At 43.3% G+C, this 22,004-nt stretch overlaps 2 protein-coding genes across 13 annotated transcripts in view; both read left to right on the top strand.

Annotated features, from left to right (window-relative positions):
• The first annotated feature begins 146 nt into the window (after nt 1-146).
• clcn4 (chloride channel, voltage-sensitive 4) lies at nt 147-7,225 on the top strand. Its single transcript, XM_080877139.1, has 12 exons — nt 147-340; nt 846-1,000; nt 1,115-1,214; nt 1,448-1,635; nt 1,717-1,839; nt 2,096-2,302; nt 2,430-2,510; nt 2,590-3,135; nt 3,219-3,405; nt 3,622-4,020; nt 4,105-4,321; nt 7,035-7,225. The coding sequence occupies exons 1-12, from the start codon at nt 325-327 to the stop codon at nt 7,123-7,125; spliced, it is 2,310 nt and encodes a 769-aa protein (XP_080733265.1). The 5' UTR covers nt 147-324; the 3' UTR covers nt 7,126-7,225.
• Nucleotides 7,226-13,397: 6,172 nt separating this feature from the next.
• LOC308393396 (CLIP-associating protein 1-A-like) overlaps nt 13,398-22,004 on the top strand; it is a 55,645-nt gene continuing 47,038 nt past the window's right edge. For 6 of the 12 annotated variants that reach the window (XM_080877132.1, XM_080877120.1, XM_080877122.1 and 3 more), the window contains exons 1-6: nt 13,399-13,681; nt 14,086-14,517; nt 18,857-18,935; nt 20,383-20,486; nt 20,900-20,991; nt 21,426-21,501. In XM_080877132.1, coding sequence (XP_080733258.1) covers nt 14,308-14,517; nt 18,857-18,935; nt 20,383-20,486; nt 20,900-20,991; nt 21,426-21,501 — 561 coding nt within the window. In that variant the 5' untranslated portion in view covers nt 13,399-13,681; nt 14,086-14,307. Of the gene's footprint in view, nt 13,682-14,085; nt 14,518-18,856; nt 18,936-20,382; nt 20,487-20,899; nt 20,992-21,425; nt 21,502-22,004 lie in introns of all 12 variants that reach the window. The other 6 variants (XM_080877126.1, XM_080877127.1, XM_080877119.1 and 3 more) reach the window with 2 other exon arrangements.

The following is a 22,004-nucleotide window of genomic DNA, read 5'->3' as shown; positions in this document are numbered from 1 at the left end:
TTCTGATTCTGATTCTGATTTTGACTTTGGTTTGTAATTTTTCAAACTTTACTCTTTCTTGTAATTCCCACGCGTGGCCACCAGAGGGCAGAAAAGACTCCAAACACCTGAAACACGACGAGCTTTGAGGTGGTCCAAGCAAAGCGCGATCCCGAAGTATCGCGATACTGGCAGGTTGCAGGGAGCCTTCTGCGACGCTTCCGTAGGCTTTTATTTATTTTTCTCTCGCTGAATTTTACTAAAATGACATTTTTATTTGACAACGTATCAGTTAATAATTGAAGAGATTTTATTTTAGACCCGCAGCGGTGAGCACGGAGCAACATGGAGGTCGCTGAAGGTAAACAACAACAACAGCCAGTGAAATGATGCTGAGTTAGCCTGGTTAGCTTCAGGAGCTAACGTAAATAAAGGCTCCGCAGTGCTGTTTGTGCTGCTGGATCATTTCAGGTGCGAAGTCTGACAAACACAGTGGGGACTCTCGGTGGTGATTGCATTCATGTCAGAGGAGATAGTTGTTGTTGTTCTTCAGGTAAAAGTGAGGAGATCTGCCCTCATCCTGTGATATGAGGCAGGTGAAATGCTTCCCCCCCCCTCCTTTTAACTCATCGGGATCTTTGAATTCAGTAAAGGCTGACTGCACCCGGCTCCTCCTCCTCAGTATAAACAGAAATGCATATTATTAAAAACACGTGGATCTTTAATTTAAGCTTTTATTCTTATTTATATGAATGTGTTGAGCAGGTGAAATCTCATTAAACCGATGAGCATGGACATTAACGTTAAATAAACAGTGAGTGTTTACAAATCAAATTAACACTGATGACGTCCTCACTTTCTTCCAGGTGTGAGTGCCGCCACGCCCACGGAGGAGATGAATGGTGCCGGGAACCTGATGGACTTCCTGGATGAGCCTTTCCCCGATGTGAGCACGTACGAGGACTTCCACACCATTGACTGGCTGAGAGAGAAATCCAGGGACACAGACCGCCACCGTAAGGTGTGTGCTTCATCTATTCCTCTCCCTCCTCATTGTGAGGCGTGACACATGACGCGTGAGCTTTTATTTGAAATCCACACAGCAAACCTGTAAGTTGATCCTGTGTTTCTGCAGATCACCAGCAAGAGCAAAGAGTCCCTCTGGGAGCTGATTAAGAGCCTGCTGGACGCCTGGTCGGGATGGGTGGTGATGCTGCTCATCGGCCTCCTCTCAGGTCAGGCTCGCTGTGTCTCTGATCTCCTCCTCCTCTTCGTGCTGCTGGGCTTAAAGTTCCCAGGCTTCATCTATCTAGCTTCCTTTTTACCTTTATTTCTGTTTCTTACTCTGTTGTTGAAGCTGCAGACGTCTCTCTGGATGTCCGAGCGACACCGGAAGAGAAACAGGAGCAATCTGAGAGTGATGAAGGTGTCTCTGAGGTGGAATGACTCCTCCCCTTCTCCTCCACAGGGACGCTGGCCGGCGTGATCGACCTCGCCGTGGACTGGATGACGGACCTGAAGGAGGGTGTGTGCCTCTCGGCGTTCTGGTACAGCCATGAGCAGTGCTGCTGGACCTCCAACGAGACCACGTTTGACGACCGGGACAAGTGCCCACAGTGGCAGAAGTGGGCGGAGCTGATGACAGGCCACGCCGAGGTTGAGTTGCCCGCTTTTAGTGGTTGTGTGTGTTTCTTCAATGAGTGGACAGAGTGATGAGCTAACTCTGTGTTCTCTCAGGGAGCCGGAGCGTACGTGCTGAACTACTTCCTGTACATCCTATGGGCTCTGCTCTTCTCCTTCCTGGCGGTGTCGCTGGTGCGAGTGTTCGCTCCGTATGCCTGCGGGTCGGGAATCCCGGAGGTAACAAACTTTTTCACTGGATAAACAAATTCAATCAGTTGGAGTTGGCTCAGTTCATTTGAGCAGGCTTCTAATGAGGTGTGTTACTTGCAGCAGGTGGCATTAGGCCACGCCCCCATGCAGATACAGGAACTGAAGCCATGACACAGATGGTTTTTAACAGTTTTCCTGTGGGACTTTTTAAATGGAGTCTGATTGCGCTTTCAGCCGTGCGTTCGCTCTCACATGTCTCCGTCTGTTTGCATGTTTTGTGCAGATCAAGACGATCCTCAGCGGCTTCATCATCCGGGGCTACCTGGGGAAGTGGACCCTGCTGATCAAGACAGTCACGCTGGTGCTGGCCGTGTCGTCGGGCCTGAGCCTGGGGAAGGAGGGTCCTCTGGTCCATGTGGCGTGTTGCTGCGGAAACCTCTTCTGCAGCCTTTTCTCCAAGTACAGCAAGAACGAGGGCAAGAGGCGAGAGGTATGCTGCGGAAAAAACACTCCTAACCTTTGACCTTTTAAGGGCAGTAAGATTTCCTCACAGTGTGCACGCTCTCCCCTCGATGAAGGAAAAGTCACGTAGATGTATGTGTGTCTGCCTCCTGCAGGTGCTGTCGGCGGCGGCGGCAGCTGGAGTGTCGGTGGCGTTCGGCGCGCCCATCGGAGGAGTCCTGTTCAGCCTGGAAGAGGTTGGCTATCAGACCGGACACAGAGTATCTGTAGCTCCTCCTCCTCTCTCCTAACGATGTCCTGTGCTTCCTCCTGCAGGTCAGCTACTACTTCCCTCTGAAGACTCTGTGGCGCTCCTTCTTCGCCGCACTGGTCGCAGCCTTCACGCTGCGCTCTATCAACCCATTTGGAAACAGCCGCCTGGTGCTCTTCTATGTGGAGTACCACACGCCGTGGTACATGGCCGAGCTGGTGCCCTTTATCCTGCTTGGCGTCTTCGGCGGCCTCTGGGGGACTCTCTTCATCCGGGCCAACATCGCCTGGTGCCGGCGGAGGAAGACCACACAGCTGGGGAAGTACCCGGTCTTGGAGGTGATCGCCGTGACGGGGATCACTGCCCTTCTGGCTTACCCCAACCCATACACCCGCCGCAGCACCAGCGAGCTTATCTCAGAGCTCTTCAATGACTGTGGCGCGCTCGAGTCGTCGCAGCTCTGCGATTACGTCAACAACCCCAACATGAGCCGGCCGGTGGACGACATCCCGGACCGCCCAGCGGGACCTGGTGTCTACAACGCCCTGTGGCAGCTCACCCTCGCACTCATCTTCAAGATCGTTATCACCATCTTCACCTTCGGCATGAAGGTCAGTGCGAGGAAGACGATGGGCTGGAAGTCGGTGTTTGTTTCCTGTTTCTGTTTCTCTGAGCGGATCTCTTTCCTCCTCAGATCCCCTCGGGTCTCTTCATCCCCAGCATGGCGGTCGGGGCCATCGCCGGGCGGATCGTCGGGATCGCCGTGGAGCAGATGGCCTACCATCACCACGACTGGATCATCTTCAAGAACTGGTGCCGGCCCGGCGCCGACTGCGTCACGCCAGGACTGTACGCCATGGTGGGAGCCGCCGCCTGCCTGGGTGAGTGCACCGTTCACCCATTAGAAGCTTTAAGATGTAGACATGATGAGGCCTTGTGTCAGGCCTGCCTGAAACAAGCTGTTTTAGCTCCTCCCCTTTTAACCCAAGCTTTGTTCTGATTGGCTGCCCCTGGTAAACAGCAGAAACTTCTCACACTGTGAATGGTTGAATTAAGTCTCCTCCTGTGATGAAGCAGCTGTGTTTGTGTTGCTTCAGGCGGTGTAACGAGGATGACCGTCTCGCTGGTGGTCATCATGTTTGAGCTTACCGGCGGCTTGGAGTACATCGTCCCCCTGATGGCCGCTGCTGTCACCAGCAAGTGGGTGGCAGATGCATTCGGTAAGGAGGGCATCTACGAGTCACACATCCTGCTAAACGGCTACCCGTACCTGGACGTGCGGGACGAGTTCACCCACCGCACGCTCGCCACCGACGTGATGCGTCCCCGCAGGAACGACCCACCGCTGGCTGTCCTCACGCAGGACTCCACGACAGTAGAGGATGTGGAGACGCTGATCAAAGACACGGACTACAACGGTTTCCCCGTGGTCGTGTCCAGAGAGTCAGAGAGGCTCATCGGCTTTGTCCAGCGCAGAGACCTCACGCTCGCCATCAGTAAGTCAACCGCAAATGCACGTTAGTCTTTAGTGAATCCGATCGAAAGGTTTCCACTGACTCCTCCCCTCGATCCATCCACAGAGAATGCCCGTCAGAAGCAGGACGGCGTGGTGAGCAGCTCAGTGGTCTACTTCACCGAGGACGCACCGCAGCTGCCGGCGAGCAACCCACAGCCGCTTAAGCTGCGACGCATCCTCAACCTCAGCCCATTCACCGTCACCGACCACACGCCCATGGAGACCGTGGTGGACATCTTCCGCAAGCTTGGTCTGCGCCAGTGTCTGGTCACCAGGAGCGGGTAAGAGCACGCCAAATGCCATCTGCTGTTACAGCCTGAAATATGGAAACGGTTGAAAATTCTCTTTTTTCTTTTTTTTTTCGCCTGTCCCATTTATGTTCTTTTGCCATCAGAATTGTTGTCTAAAGGCAAAGAAAGATGCCCAATGCATTTACTTTACCAAATGGACCATCCTGGCCTTGCCGTATTAGTCTGTTTGATTGACCTTTGTTTTTATTGTTTATTTTATTTTATTTTCACTTGCTACACACGGGACAGACATGACTGGGGGAAAGAAAAACAGCAGGGAAGAGGAACGGTGATGAAAGGCAAAAACCAAAAACAAACAAAACAAACAGACAAAAAATACATATATCAGTCACCTGGATCACCTGTTGAGAAAGAAAAAAGAAAACAAGCAAAAAAAGAGAGCAATATAATAAACAACATCATCGTGATGATCTATGTGAAGATAACAGCAAATACTAAATATTGAATATTATTGTGCAGCACATAGAATCGACAGCACACAGTGTGCTTTGAGGTAGGAGCCAAAAAGGGTGTAGTTTGTGTGTGTGAGCACCCGTGTGTACACCTGTGAGCATGAGCGCGCTTGTATTCAAAAGGTGCCTTCATGTAATGATCTGCTAGAGGGTTGAAACGGGGTCAGATTTCATGCACCTACAAAGTCCTGAAAACATAGTTTCACTTTGTTGCTGACAAACTGGATCATTTGCAGTTGTCCTGCCACCAAAAATACTGTGAATACCTTGACTTTAGCAGTGACGTTCATCAGTAAAAACCCTGAAACCGTTTGTAGCTCAGAAGCTGATCTGTATCATTCCTTTAAAATGTCAGAGAAGGATTCTCTCCAGTCTGCAGGAAACAGAGAAGCAGCAGCTTCATGTTTCCTGCTCACCTCTGATGTCATTGGCTGCTCTGTTGGTAAGAGCAGCCAGTATTTCAGGGCTTTATCTAGAATAATAGAGATCGGGTGTTCGGTGCAGTGTTTTCTGTTCTATGTGCCAGTCTTTTTCTAAATATACAGTTTAAAAAAAAAAGATGAGGAAGGTGAAGCTGGGCTGAAGTTTTTAAGGTCATATTTCTGCAGCAGCCGGCTTAGCTTAGATCAAAGAGATCAGCAGCTTTTTCATTAGGTTATTTTAAGGGCAAACGGCTCCCTCTAGTGACTCAATGAGATCATTTGTCTTAATAGTTATGAAGCAAAGTGACATAAATAATTGTTAAAACTCCTAAAACCAATTAATTTATGACTTCTTTAATCGTTATTACATCTTTATTACCTCTGTTACTTATTTTAAAAAAATAAAAATGAAAATAGGTCTCCTATAACCAAGATTTAAATAAACCCAAATGTATTCAGTGTTTACTAGGGATGGGTATTGATAAGATTTTCACGATTCCGGTTCCATTTTCGATTCTGTTTAACGATTCGATTCTTTATCGATTCTCTTATCGATTCTTTTTAAAAAAGGAGAACACTAAAGTCGATTAGCTTAGAACTTTGTTTTTTATCTTCTCTTTGAACAAGATAGAAATTTAGGAGTAGCATGGCCTTACAAACCCAACACTGAGATCTTAAGAGATCCACAGCCTACGGCTCTTCAATGGGGTGTCACAGGGTCCCCAGGAAAAAAAATTGTAAATGTAAAATAATAAAATAAATATTCTTCTGTAGCAATAACAAAGTATAACATAAATTATTCTGTAGCAATTACACAAGAATATCCAGTAATGTCCCTGCCTACAATTAAACACATTACTGAAAATCGGGGGCATCTGCTGTGGCAAATGGGTTCAAGCCTTTTACCACAAACTTAGTCACTGCTGGGTGACATTTGTCTATCCTGGCCTGAAAGGAGACGCTACTGGTAGACTGCAGCGAGAACTGCCAGCATCTGAGCCAGACTGTCTGTCTCATCATGGTCACCTAAATGCACAGTGATGGCAGGTTTTGTAATAAGACAGATCGCGCTAACATAATATGCACTGTTAGTTGATTATTTACCTGCCGCATTAACGGGAGAGGACGTGCAAACGTTACCGCTGCTGCTGGGTTGAGATTCACGAGTCCGGAGCGGAATTAAAAACACGACATTCATTTAAGGTCATCGGGTGTTTTGTGAGCAAATGCTTTTGCATATTCGTAGTGTTTCCTCCCTTAAATGAAATATCTACTTTTCAAGTATTGCAAGTTGCCCTGTTGTCATCTGTTCTCATAAAGTATAACCAAACTTTTTAGTGTTTGAGCCGCTTAAAGGCGCCATATTTCCTGCCAGGTAAATGACGCTCCGCAACGTGGTGACGTCATTCGGGGCGACTGGAATCGATAAGGGAATCGTTTGCAAAAATGACAAACAATTCCAAGGAATTGAAACAATGGGAACCGGTTCTCAACAAGAGCCGGGTTTTGATACCCATCCCTAGTGTTTACTCACTTATATGAGAGGTCAGCTGGTGTTTAGAGGTCAGGACACTTTGTGATCCAGCCCGCAGTGTCCATGCTTTGCTGTTTCTGCCAGGAACAGCAACAGCAAAGGAAGCTGGGTCTTAGACTCAACTTTCTCCTGTAGTTGATTGATCTGTGTGATCAGAGTGGCTGTCAAGCTGATCTGGTTGCAGTTTCAGTTTGTCTCCTCTAATCTGCACATTCTTCCTTTACTCATCACATGGGCAACGACCTCTGACCTTTGTTTGCATCCCTCCTCTGCAGGCGTCTCCTGGGCATCATCACCAAGAAGGACGTTTTGCGTCACATGGCCCAGATGATGAACCAGGATCCAGAGTCCATCATGTTCAACTAGCGTGAGAGGCGGGTTTACTGCCCTGATGGTGTAAATATGTCAAACTGGAAAGATGACGCCACGCTGCTCTGCTACCTGTGAAAAGCCCCTCCCACCTCCCTCAATATCCTCCCACCCCCGCAGTGGCAGGAAGGCTTTAAAACATAGTGAATCCACCTTAACGTCGTTCATTTGCTGCTGCTCGTTCAGTTTAGAGATTCAGATGAAGGGAAACTGCGACTTCAGGGCGGTGTGTGTGTGTATGGAGTGAATCGCAGGGTTAACGATCATCTCTGATCATATTTAAATGAAATTTGGACCTCTGAGGCTCCGTGATGATTGTTTTTATTGATTCATGGTGTAGGTTTTAGAGATGATCTCATTCAGAAGGGTGTCTTTATTCTGCCTAGCTTTCCTCTCTTTTAGAGCTCAAACGGCTCTGTGTTAGATGTGTATATTTAGCCCTAAAACACTCAGACTTTATAAAGATTTATAAAGTTTTAACATATTTGGTGAAGTGCTATTCCCCAAATATCCAGATCCAGACCTGTTGAGTGATCTTCAGGCCCGAAACGTCAACATATTTAGAAAGTTTAGCTCTTCTTTCTCGGTTAAGAAAATGCACTACAAGTATGTATGAAACACACACACTTCTGAATGAGATGATATTCAGTCATAACTGGAAAATGATCATGTGTATCTTTAAATCTGGAGGTGAAATGGGACCAGCTGTGAGGGTCACACACATCTGGAGCTGATTTTATTTGAAGTTGAGGACTTTGTTGCACTTTGTCTTTTTTTGTTGTACGTGTTGCTGCCATATTTATATATTACTCCTGCCTGTGTTCATGCGTCTGGTGGACATGCCAGCTCCCTCAAACACTAAACCTTGTTTGTTTGTTTGTTTTACTGTAGCATTGGTTGTTCTTCTAATTACCAGCCAATCAGATTCTTTGCACAGAGAGGAAATCACAAAGCTCTCCAACTAAACTCCACCCATGAAAATCAAAAAGCAACCCTGATCTTAGAGGATGGGTGTGCACCTCTGAACTGCTTCCAGTCATCTCAGCTGTTTTCCTCATAGAGACGACCTCCCCTGGACCCTGAATGACCAGCTTTGACCTCGGTACATATCCATAAAGTTGTGGTTTGATGGCCTTTAGAATAGTTTTGGGGTTTTCACGAGTTTATCAGATCAGAGAAGAGCTAAAGGCTTCATCCTGGTTGAATTTCAGTGAGTAACAAGTTAAAATGCTCTGTGGTTGTCATGTTTGACCTGATTGCACAAAGATTTAACATCTAATTTAACACCAAACCAGAAAACTTAAAAAGCAAACAGCATCCATTAGAACAGCTCCCAGAGCAGGCAGCTCAGTGTTTCTTTCCTGCACTGCAGGAGGGGAAAAAAGCTAATTTTCATCATTTTATTTGCTGCTGAGGCATTTAATCCACATTATTTCTTTGGTACTACATTTATATTTGGTATTAATGATCAAAGCTGTAATCTGCAGGAGAGACAGCGGCTGCAGCAAATTTTACCCCTAAAGCAGCTGAAAAGACTCTTTTCTTCTCCTTGTTGAGGAGATGGTTTGAAGACATCTGACATGTTATTTATTTATTCAGTGTTGAAGGTGTTTGTTTTGACTCGTTTAAAGAGAAGATAGTCACTAAAGGACTTTTAGCGAGCTGTGTCCAAATATCAGTGGTGCTGGAAGCGGTCCAGAGCTGCACGAGGAGGCGATGGAAGGAGCTTCGTTTCCTCCTCTAAGTTCCTATTTAACAATATGAAACCTGCTTTAGTTGCTCTAAAGGCTCCCACACATACTCACAGGCCCTAGTTCTAGTTCAAATAAGCTAATCGAGCTCTTTCTTTTAATCACAAACTGGATTTAAAGACAAAGCAAAGGGAAAATGTTGCCAAGTCACTCATAATTAAAGGCCATGTGAGCGACGCTTTGCTTTTCACTCTAGTGAATCATCTAAGAGAAGCTAAGTCAGAGAAACGGTGTGTGTCTGCGTGTGTGAGCCTTTACAGCAGCGGTTTCATACCCACCAGTCTGATGCTGCTTTAACACTTTAAGGTACTGTGAGCTCCCGTTATGTAAACTGACATTAACTAACTGTTACCATGTGAGGATGTGATAATGTGTCCACGAAGGTCATTTTAAAGCTGATCTGAGCGCGCTCAGTGCTCGTTGTGTTTGTGTTGGTGTGGAAAGACACGGGTGCTGCTGACACTCCACACAGACGAGAACCTTTGAGGGAAACTCGTCCGTTTAGTGTTTTCTTTGACAAATGCCAACAGACTGTACCGGAAAGCTCTCTGTGCTGTAAATACTGAACGTTTAGTGTTTGTTAAGTTAGTGCGTTTCAGACAGGATAACATCAACTCCACGTTTTATTTGAATGGTGGGTGGTTATGAGGTAGAAATCACACATCTGCACTTTTGTTTGTGGGCTTTGGAAATAAAGGGACTGAAGAACAAACGAAAACTTTGAACTTAACCTCAGAATAAACTCGACTCCCTTTTTTATTTATTTTTTACTTAGAAGCTTTTAAAAACTCTAATCACACAGAATCAACAGTAATTTAATCAAAACTGGATCCATTTTTTAAAAAATATTAAAAATATTTACTCACTGTTTCACATCAGGGGGATCAGTAAAGCATCCATCTGTTTAAATGAACTGGATTAGTCCACCAGATGGCGCTGGTCGTTCAGACCTCCTGACAAGCCTGTCTGTTTCCTGCCACAGTCCAAACACGTCCACATTAGCTTCACCTAATTTAAGTGTGGTTATTTCTCTGACTTCACCTGTCGCCGTGGGATACGCTCCAGCCCCTCTGTGACCTTACAAAATAGATACAGTCGATCAAAACAGACAGTCTGCTCTGAAGTGAGAAGCATTAACTCCTTTCTTAAAGATCATCAAACATTAAAAGCAGCCTGAATCCAAACAACGCCATAAAAACTGTAAGATTAACACCACACATTTGTATTTATTAAGATTTCTGATGCAACACAGCCAGTAATCTTTCAAGAAAGAGTCAACAATTTGTGGACTGGACACTTCCTCCTCTTTGGTGGCTCTCTCCATCTCCAACTCTGTAATAAAAACTCTTCCTCTGCACTGTGTTAGAGTTTTTCTGTTTGCTTGTTTTTTTCATTTGGATCTTGCTTTTATTATCTTTAATTATCTCTTATGCAAACAGAACTGTCTGAGCACATTAATATCTTTACATATTAAACGTTTCATTCGGTGTTTCAATACCAACTTTTTGATCTGCACAAAACTGCTTCTGCATCAAAGCAGTAAGATTAACATGGTGCAGTTTATTAGAGCCAAACTTAAAGCTGCTGCTTTTACCTTGTGTCATTACTATTCACAGTTAAAACGTGTTTTCTCTGTAGCTATGAACAGCTGAACTCGTGCTTTTGATGTACCGCGGACAGAGGTGACAGCACAGCGGTGGTTCTCCAGAGCCAAGATGGTCTGAGCATTGCATTTGAGATAAATCCACATTAACCACAGGGAGACACATCCCGATGTTAAGACCGCCATGTTTATAAACCTGACCGTGTAGACTTCCTTTGAACTTCCTGTATGTGGTCCATGATGTGGACATCAGCTGTGTTTGTCAGTAATAGCCCTACACAAAGCTACACTTTAAAAGATACATAACTGCAATATTATTTCCATTTCAGGCTTTTTTATGTGTTTGATTTTAGAGTCCACAGACGCACCAACAGCAGTTTTTATATAAAAACACCAACTTCTCCTGAATTTAATTGATGTTTATGTTTCTGAGGTAAAGGTGTTTCCCTCCTGGTTTTCCAGCCATCTGGGTGACACAGAGACAGTACTTCTCAAACAGGAAATTCTGCAGCTCCATGTGGAATTCCGTCAGGAAGTCCAGGTCGGTGTACATGACCTGGAGCAGCACCAGCATCTCCGCCTCTCCCCACTGCCTGTCAGCAGCAGCACAGTATATGTGTGTGAGAGTGTGTTTTATGTGGGTTGGCACTGACCGGTTGTCAATGATGGGAGTCTTTTGTTTTTTTAGATGTTCTCACACTTCTTCCATCACCTGCAGGGACATACAGCAACAGAGACTCAGTGCTGCCCCCAAAGGCAAAATAAAGCAACTACATGTTTATAAAAACCTGTTATATCCTCAGTCTGACTGATATTTATGTTGTTATTACATAAACAGCTCTTTAATTTGCAGTTACATGTGTGGTGTTGGAGTCTTTATCTGGCAGCACACTCAGAAACTGGCCACAAATGAACTAATAATACAAGTGAAACTTGTTGTTATGATACTTTAATAACGTTTTTATATTATGACAAAAATATGACAATAATGACACATTAAGTCATAACCTTGAGCATTTGTATTACATCGCTGGATACAAATTTAAAAAAGAGTGAGCAAGTCATAATTATGATATTTAGGCTCATTATTGTCTGATATGAGGCATTAAGTCATTGTTAATTATTAATTAGAAGATGCTAAATCCTAATTTTAAGATATGATGAAGGCATCGCTTCTTATAAGTATATGAGGTCCAAATATCAAAAGAAAGACATTCATGAGTATGACAAAGTTCATTATCATACTAAAGTCATCTCTTATGAGACACTAAATGATTGTTATGAGAATTTCCATCAAACCTGTGAGATACTAACTTGTAATTAAGAGATAATAAGTCATAATTATGCTTACTCACATTGTTATTGGTGACAGTCTTCCAAAGGGATTTATTATTAAAGGTTTAGCTACTAAATCTTAAAGGATGGTGAAGTAAAACGTTCCTTCACTGTTTATTGTAATGAGTGAACTATCCAGCTTGTTCCACAGTATTTTAGTTTCACTTTGGTGTTATTTTTCCCTGATGTGAAGACTTATCCCTGATAGGGCCCTGGCTGTCACATGGCTTATTCATGACTCTCTTGAGATGGACGAGGCTCTTTTAACCACATAGAGGTCAGACCCTCACTCTGAAGCTGCAGGGGCGTTCATGAAACATGGAAACTTACTTACTTACATCATTCCTGATTTCTTAGTTTTTGTGTATTTGTCATGCTTACATGTTCCAGATCATCAAACACATTTAACACTAGACAAAGATAACACAAGTAAATACAAAATTATTTCTTCACTGAGTGAAAAATGCTATCCAAACCTACCTGCCCCTGTGTGAAAAAGTGATTGCCCTATAAACCTCATTAATGGTTCTTGTGTGACTTGGTAGCAATCAAGTGTTTGCGATAACTAGCAATGAGTCATCACTGTGGAGGATCTTCAAGATCAGCTTTTGTCTCATCAGTCCACAGAGTATTTTTGCCCAGTCTCTTTCTTATTGTTGAATCATGAACTCTGACCTTAACTGAGACAAGTGAGCCCTGCAGTTCTGTAGATGTTGTTCTGGGTTCTGCTGTGACCTCCTGGATGAGTCATCAGTGCACTCTTGGAGTAATTTTGGTTACCCGGTCACTCCTGGGAAGGTTCACAACTCTTTCAAGTTTACTCCGTTTGTGTAAAATGGCTCTTTATTTGGTTCACTGCACTCCTGAAGCCTTACAAATGGCTTTTTAACACTTTTCCAGACTGATAGATGCCAGTGACTTTGTTTCTCAGCTGTTTCTGTAGCTGTTTCAACTCTTTTAGCCTGCCTCATTTTGTCATACATGTTCTGTTTTAATTCAAATTGAACTCAGTTTTCCAAAAATGTGGTTAATCACAGCTAATTTGCAGTGAATTTCTTTTTCACACACGGCCAGATATGGCTTCCCCCCCCCCCCCCAATAAATAAAATCATCATTTCAAAACTGCATTTTATATTTAGTTGGCTTATCTTTTAAAAAGAATATATTAAAATTTGCTTGATGATCTGAAACATGCAAGTGTGACAAATATGCCAAACAAATCTAAGAAATCAGCACATATACAGCCCTTACGTTCACAGTGCGCATAGTGACTTCTTCTGAGACTTTTAGACAACCGGATCAAAATGCAGGCCCTGTCTCTAACCTTTGAGATCTGCAACAAGCAGTGGTCTCCAAACTCAGTTCTCTCTAACTTCTCATTCACCATAAAAATAAATAAATAATTTTTGTTGTCATCTCGGAGCCAAGTTGGGCCCGGATGACACCTCTTGACTCTGACAGGCACACCTTGAATTTTTAAAAGGGGTCACCTGAGGCTGACGGGAGAGCCCTCCCAACCATGTACGCCCTCCTCCGGCTGTAGTTGCGCGCTTCTGCCGGGAGGTGTCGCGACTATGCGGCTTCACTCGACTCGCTGCAGGACTCTACGGCGTCTGGCAGGGGTCATGATTTGATTTACTACGGCAAATAATAATCTTCCCCTTTTTCATTAGCAGCGGGCAGCTCGTCAGTTAGAGAGGTGAGAGGTTAGAAGCGCAGAGATGGCGTGAGCTGCCAGAAGATTAAGATTTCACCAGCGAGGAAGTGATCGCCGAGCCCCACGGAGGAAAGTAACGGTAGTTTGTGGCCGGAGGCAGCATCGCCACTTCTGACTTTTTTCCCTGGGAACGAGTCAGTCCATCCGGTGAGTGGATTTACAGCCGGTCGCTGAATTAATAACTAGTTAATTAAGCCGCCAGGAGTCCGAGAGACAGGTTAGAGGCGTTCACGGCTCTCCTGCGGGGAGAACAGGGTTGAATTTCCCCGCATAGCTAGCACCAGCTCGGCTGTATTTTTGGATAGAAAGCAGGCTATCAGCGAGCTAGCAGCTGAAGCTAACAGCTCAGTTAAACTGTCCTGACACCTAACTTAATGGTCACCTGTGTTAGCGCCCCTTAACGGCCCGTTAGCTGAAAGCACAGAGGCACTGCTAAGACCACGCTAGGATCTGGAGGTCAGCAGGCTGGAGTCTTTTAATCTGGAGGTGATAGTTGTGGAAACTTGGCTCTAATTCTCGCCTTTTTTGTTCTCCCCCTCATTAAATCACAGCAAAGCTGTGCAGGAGAATGAAGCCCAATGCCGGGCACAGCCCTCCGCAGCAGGACAGCCTGGAGCTCTCTCCTTCTTCCACATTAGCTGCCTCCTAAGCACAAGCGCCGTGTACGAATCCTGCTGCAGGTCCTGCCAACTGTAACACCTCTGCTGGACCACAGGTGAGGAGGAGCGAGGAGGGAAAACAAGACCACCTGGGGGAGTCTGCTTCCTGCAGCCATGGAGGAGGAGGTGGAGGCGGTGAGCATGGAGTACCTGCTGGAGCAGGTGACGCAGAAGGACCTGGGGAAGAGGCTCCAGGTGGGCCAGGAGGTCATGGAGCTGATCCTGGATGAGGAGAGGTCCCCGGAGCTGGAGCAGGACCAGAGCATGCTGGACAGGATGGTGGACTGCGTGGCCAGCTCCTGGGTCAATTCCAGCAACTTCAAGGTGAGCAGAGCAGCAGCAGCTGGAGGGTGAGATGGGGTAAAAAGAAAAAAAAGATCCCAGTCCTCACATCTGTCAGCGTGCTTGTGAATACAGCACTTCAGCCTCAGCTGTTGCAGTACAGAGGGAGTGGTGCTTTTATTTAGTTGTGAAACTCGGCTGGAGAAGTGCCCTTAATTTAGAGTGTTGGCTGGGTGTGTTAACTGTAACACACCATTTCATTAGGTTTCTCATCCCTCACTGAGTGTCTTTAATAAAAGAAGAGCTGAATGGCTGGTCGTTTTGGGAAGGAAACACTCAGTTTAAGTCACGATGAGAGCCACTGTATTCCTTCTGAGAAGGTGGGGAATTCCTGAGCTGTGGAAACCAAAAATATTAAAACCGACCTGTAATAACATGGCTTTAAACAGCTCGATAAAATAGAGAATTGGCCAAACAAAGCCCCACTAAATACAAGTGTGGTGTTTATTGTGTTATCTTTACCCTCCAGATGTGTTGTAATGTTTGGCTTCCTGTTGACAAATGACACATCTTTGTAATGTCAGCTGATGTCCTGAGAAATGACTGAAGTTAAGAGTTGAATTTCTGGTTATTTTAGGACCAGGATAAGTTATTAACAACTTAGTGATATGCAAAAGTCTTCTTGGGGTAAGCTTTGAAAATGATGGTGAAAGCCTGCTGAGCAGTTTTCAGTGCTTCTTGGTTTCAGATTGTGTTAGTGTACGGTGCCATTTGAAGGAGATCTAACCATCCTTTCTGTTAAATAGAAGAAAATAGAGTCCAGAATTCTGATTTCTTTTATTGTCGTTTTTTAAGGTGGTACTTTAAGTCTTCCTGCCTCTTATTTCCCACCTCGTTTGTGTGTTTGAGCCTGAAACCGCTCGATGCTAATTACCGCAGCTCCTCGTGGAGCGCTGCTCTGTCTGAGAGCTGATGAATAACCCACCAGCCTGTTTACCTTCAGCTGCAGTCAGCCCGGTTCCCCGTGCTGCTCGATTAGCATGCTGTACATGGACGTTTGCTGCCGCCGCCGCTGGTGCTGGTTAATCAATAGAGATGGGAGTAGTGCACAGTAATGTAGAGCTGCTTTAGGCTGATGATGTCACTTTTTAATGCAACGGTGCCAGAGAGGACAAATCAGAGTCGTGCTGACTCCACAAATATGCAAAATAAAACAAAAACAACCATCTGCTGTTTAAGTTTGTGTAGTTTAAACAAACGAAACTGTCAATGAACCCTCGTGTTTCACGCCGGTCAGATAGAAAGGTAAATGTGCCAGACTTAGCCAAACAGATGCTGAATAAAAGCACATAATTGATTAATCATAGAGCATCTAAGGACAGTTACAGAGCTCCTGACCCTGATGATGGATTTACTCAACTGTTGCCATTTTTCACCAGCTCTGCTTCTTATACAAACTACATGTAGCTACCCAGTTCTTTTCTAATATTACTTATTAAAAATGCCTTAAAACTCAAAGCCAGACTGTGGGAACAAACCGTCCAACATATCTGAGGCTTCTGTAATGTCTCTCAGGTTTCCTTCACATATGTTCTTCTCATGGTCGTATTTTTGTTGGGTTCAGTTAAGTTCACTTTTATTTATATAGCAGCAATTCACAGCAACATTCAGTTAAAGACCGTATACTAACACAACGAAAACCCCAATAATCAAACGGCCCCCCTATGAACAAACATTTGGCGACAGTGGGAAGGAAAAACTCTCTTTTAACAGTACGACTAGTTGGAGTTGAGGGGAGGAAGTCAGGACAAATTTATGGATTTGTTTCTGATATAGGTAGAGTCTGTGTTACCTGATTTAATAGAAGGTTTTTTCCTGTCTGATAGACAAAAAAAACAAAACAAACGGTGTTAATATTCAGTGAATGAAACCCCCAATGGTAAAAATGCTTTGGTGGAAGACCAGATGGTTTGTTTTTTTTATAAACATCTGTTTTACAAAATAGATGTTTGCACCATTGTCTACCAAAGGAAACCCTCTGATGTGAATCACAGCTCCTGAACGGCTGCTGAACTTTTAGTCTTATTAACTAAAATGCCGGATTTTTCACTGGAGTCTGGTGTGGCATCATTTCACTCAGTAGTAAGAGCAGCAGACACATACGGACCAATCGTATCGCTGCATCCCGCGCTGCCCTGGAAACACAGCCTCCTGTCCGTCCTGGTGATGTCTGTGGGGCCGTAACGAGGACGGCGAGGCTCCCAGGCGAGCACGGCAGAGGCAAGCTTAATTTACCAGCACCCATTAGCCCAGTTTCCTGCTCTGTGTGAGCGAGCCAGCAGGTCTGACAGAGACTCAGCTTCCAGCCAGTCGCTGCCGTTAACAGGGCACTAAAACCTTCCAGCGCTGAGTGTGAAGGATGGAGGAGGGCTCTTTCACAAGCTGTTAGGATAATGGCTCGTGTTAATCGATCACAGGCCTCTGATGTAAATTAAAAGGCTGTCCAGCCAGCTGTAAATACAGGCTGCTTATGGGCAGCCTCTTATGGCAAAAGTGAAGTGCTTAAACATGAGGGAGGGATTTAAGATGATATGAATAATGGACACATGTTTAGATTCATCTCCACATTGATTTCTTCCTCTCTTTAGTGGATCAAATGTCAGAAACACTCATTTTATTTGTAGTAGTCGAATTATTCAAATGTCACCACAAAATCCAAAGATATTCACTTTATCACCATGTCGAAAAGCAGCAATTCTCCTTCTTCACATACTCATGTCCAGATGTTTTTGGGTGATCTAAAGGTTAAAGGTCATATTTTGGACTACATATCTGCTCTTTGTGATATGATATGGAGCTGAGAGTAGAAAACACTGTGATAAACTGAGTGTTCAGAGCAGTCTGAAACCTGAGCTTTAGCTTCTCTGGGATTGCGTTTACATATTTGAAGTGTTGGCAATGTTTAATATGAATCCCCACTTCTTATTCGGGAGACATGTGACAGTAAGTAAGAAAAATTTAAACAGATCCCTGTAAACCTGAAAGTGTTTTTCTTAATCCAGATTATTCCCACTCAGAATGAACCACAAATCTCCATCAGTCTGCATACGGTTATAAAAGTGAGTCTATAATACCTTAGTTATAAGATGTCAAAGCATTTTCCTCATATTTCACAATTAATTCATTGCACAATTAATAAACAAAGGTGTATTTTATGTAAGTGAGACCTACCCCAAAATAAGTGACCTCAGTGGCTTTCCTTTAGTGGACACCAACAGATTTCATATGCAGGAAAAAAAACTGTTATCAGTTAATCATTTGAGTCACTTCTAACATCATGATGTATTTAATATTTTTTGTCAGAATCAGTGAAAATACCCATCTTTTACTCTTTTATAGATACACAGTCGATTTATTAGTAAGCAAACAATCATTAGTTGAAATAACAAAACCAAACCACAGCTAATATGAAAATTTGGGTTATTATCTAAAAAGTGTGACTTAATAATGCAAAATTTCAAGTTATTTTCTCCAAAGTTTGAGTCAGTAACATGAAATTTTGAGACAATAATTGGTTTAATAATTTTATATAAATTTTTTATATATAAATATATAATTTTGTTTGTTTGTTTTAAATTATATAAAATTTAAAAGACGCTCAGTGAATATCACTCCAAGTATATAAGAGCTTACAGGTAAATATGTAACACATTTGAGTATGAATATATAAAAACGAAGTATCTTCATAAATTTAAATAAAGTCCTTGGAAGAAGAATGGTGTTGTTATACAATGAAAATAGATTGTAATTAACTCGTTCAAATATCTACGTCAGTGTCGTTCCGCTCTCCGTCCAGCAGATGGCACCATAGCGGAGGCGGTCGTTTTATTTCAGTCACCCTTACATTAGTCACGCTCAATCGCTCTCTGTTGTTGAGAGTTTCCAAAAATTGCACCGTGGTCTGAACTCGCGGTTCAGGTGGTGCGTATGTGTTGATATGGTGTCAGCAGGGAAGCTCTCACTACGCGTTCATTGAGTTTCCCAAACCACCCCATGACAAGGAAAGTCATGTTCTCTTCCCCGGAAGCGCTGATAGTAAGATCTACACAGTGGCTACACTCACGGTTCACAATCAGGTCAACGCTTCAGCGCACAGGACCGCAGTTCACACTGTTAGCTCACATCACAGATACACCAGCAGCCTTTATTCGGCCTTTTTCTACCTTTTTAGAGCTGAAACCGCTGCTTTCTGTGTTACCCATAAGCCTTTGCGGCTCATATTCAAATACTGTGCTGCTGCGGCGCTGTGGAGCTGCCGGCGCTGAAGGAGGAGTCACTGTGGATCAGTTTAACCGCCCGTGTGATGGTGTGTGTGTTTCAGGTGGTTTTACTGGGGATGGATATCCTGTCGGCTCTGGTGAGCCGGCTGCAGGAGAGATTCAGGACACAGGTTGGAACTGGTGAGCCTCTCCTCGTTATTTACTGCACACATAATAACAGTACAACAACATGAGCTTCAGCTTACTTTTAAAAATGACTTTAACCTGTTTTTGTTAGTTTTAGATAGATGTATTTATACTAAAATAAGACTTTGTGCATTAAAAAAATCTGTTATTTTCTTAAATATTTAGAAATGTTACAAAATGTATATAAATATGTATTTTTTACATTTTTCCCAAATTAAAAATATTTAATTTACATTTTGATGCACCTTGAGTGTCTTTTATTTTATGTTTTCATTGCAAATCTCTACATGTGCGTATTAAATGTAATTTATATTATTATTTAAGGTTAATGTTACTTTATTGTTTTTCATAGGAGGAAATGGCTGGAATGATAGTTACATATACTAAAATATCAAACACTGCAATTATAAAAAACACACTTAAAAATGAAAGAACTGTGTTTTCTTACATTTACACGATGGTGTGTGATAGAAGGACACCAGCAAGAGGGTTTATAAAGTGATAGTGAGACCTGTTAGAGAGAAAAGAGCCTGCTACTCACATTAAACACACAACAGTTTGAATCAGTAAAAGAGAAAACACTGCAAACAGTTAAAAACAGTTTACAGGAACCAGCTTCTCAGACTGACTGTTAGAGCCAAATGTGTGACCTTATTTCTAGTAGAGGGGTTTGTGTCCATCATCATGTCTTCTCCTGTGTTTAACTGGTTCTTTTGTAGTTTTAGTATTTAAAGGCTGAGCATCATGAACACGTGTCATGTTTGTCTAATTGTGTCTTTCTGAATACAGACTATTTTTTAAAGGCTTTGAGTTCAGCAGAATTAGTTTTTAACTAGTTTTCTCACACATCGTGCTCACCTCTACAAAAATTATTTGAAACTTTAAGCCAAACTCTGTGATACAGTGTGGCCAAACACGCGTTTTATGTTATTTTTGAAGTGTTGTGAGGAAGTACTTTTGATTTCAAATGTATTTATTTGTCTGCATTAGACAGTTCCTCCCATTCCTCACTGTTACTATGATAAAACCACCGATACAGGAAGGATTTCATTCATGTGGCTCACAGATTTTAATCCCATTTTACTCTGTGCTCCTCTTATTTAAACTTTAATAATCCTCCGTAGACTTAATGTTTATATCACAGCCATTATTTTCAGTCTTTCACTTAACTTACTGTCTGTGCTTGTATGGAAGTAATGGAAGTCATCTCTATAATCAGATGACACGAGTGCAGCAATAAGAAAATTGATTCAGTTCTCAGAGTTCACACCCCACAGTTTCAGCTTCAACAGATGATTTTATTTTCCTGACCAAAGCTTAGATTCTCTCTATATTTCTCCTAGTTTGAGAAACACTGCGTTAATATCCAAACATGGAGGTTTTTGCTTTCTTTGTGATATCACTGCAGGCTGTAAACACCAACTCTCGCTTCCTGTTTCAGTCCTGCCCAGTCTTATCGATCGACTGGGAGACGCCAAGGATCAAGTCCGAGAGCAGGACCAGGCACTTCTGCTGAAGATCATGGACCAGGCTGCAAACCCACAGGTACACTCACTCTTCATCTTATCTCCTTTTTCACACCTTTGGTCACAGGAGATCCACCTTAGCAGAAATATGTTCAATTACCATCAACATTTGTTGAATTTAAGTGCATCTCGGGAGCTGATATTTTATTCAAACAACTGTTTTGCACGATATAATAACCTCATGGTGGTGCTGACCTATAACATCTGGTGTCATAACTCTGCAAACTACAGGGAAAAAAGACGGCAGAGGAGAAATTTTGCCATCAGGCATTTAAATTCAAATTTAAACTCACAGAAAAGTAAATTAGTCTAACACTCACATTTCCACCTGCATGTTTGGATTTATCCACCACTGTGTCGTCCTCCAACAGAGCGTCACCATAACGTTACAGGTGACATGTTAATGTCTCTCTGTCTTCTCCCTGTGTTCAGTATGTGTGGGAGCGAATGATGGGAGGATTCAAGCACAAGAACAACAGGACCAGAGAGGGACTCTGCCTGTGTCTCATCTCAACTTTAAACGTGTAAGTTATTAATATTATTGAAAGCAGTAACTGATTTATAATGTAACAGCAGGTTTGGCGCTTATATTTGGGACTCTGTTAACTCTTTGTTTGTTTATTTAGCTCTAAAGTTTCAGGAAATATTCAGAGAGGTTTATCACAGCTTCAGATATAAAACTGTCACATCTGATTTTTATTTCAAAAGTTCAAACCTAAAACTGGTTCATGGGATAAAAGAAAAGCTGCAAACCTTCACGTGCGAGAAGCTAGAGACGCTTTTGTTGTTTTTGCTTTTAAAAAACGCAGAAATGAGTGTGTGGGTGATTTTCAAAATAAAAGAGCACAAACTGGAAGTTTTATTCATAGTAAAGGAAGCGTACTGATGATGTCATGTGTCTTTGAGCTCACCTCCAGTTTTACTTGACTTTAGTCAGTTTTGTGTTTTGATCTTTCAGGTTTGGCTCTCAGAGTCTGACGCTCAGTAAAATCGTTCCTCACATCTGCAGCCTCCTCGGAGACCCCACCAGCCAGGTACAATGCCTGCTCACTCACACGGTCACACACACACACACACACACACACACACACACACACACACACACACACACACACACCAGGTTACACTGTGGTTTGAGCCGCTTTCACACATGCACTGTGAGCAGCTTCTTGAGGATCGAGTCGGATTGTTTTCCACAGGAAGTTGGAAAATGTCCGCTTCAGACATGTTCTCACATCAAACCAGGTAACGCTAGATGAATTACTTTAAAAAGACAGAAAATATATTAAAATGTGCAATAATTCAGCAGTGAATCAGTGAAAAGAATAATGCTGTCTTAAAAAGACAAGCTGCTACTTAATAAAGTAAGGCTGAGGATGTTTTAGGTTGAAAGATTTCTGCTGCTTCCAGCCGTTGTGTGAAAACTTAAAACCCCCTCACCAGTCATCATTTTACTGCTAAACTCTGGCTCATCTAGCAGAGATTAGCAGGCCTGAGGGGCTGTAGTGGTTCATATGCAGTCAGTATCTGAGACTTA

This window comes from Rhamphochromis sp. 'chilingali' (assembly GCF_963969265.1).
Source record: "Rhamphochromis sp. 'chilingali' genome assembly, chromosome: 3".
Lineage (NCBI taxonomy): Eukaryota > Metazoa > Chordata > Actinopteri > Cichliformes > Cichlidae > Rhamphochromis > Rhamphochromis sp. 'chilingali'.
The sequence above is the reverse complement of the archived record's forward strand: the minus strand, read 5'-3'. Positions and strand labels throughout refer to the sequence as shown.

Bases quoted from the DNA above. Each gene is read 5' to 3' on its own strand.
- clcn4 (XM_080877139.1), top strand. The intron at 1,001-1,114 runs GTGTGTGCTTCA...GTGTTTCTGCAG, and splicing joins ACACAGACCGCCACCGTAAG to ATCACCAGCAAGAGCAAAGA. The intron at 3,406-3,621 runs GTGAGTGCACCG...GTGTTGCTTCAG, and splicing joins GGGAGCCGCCGCCTGCCTGG to GCGGTGTAACGAGGATGACC.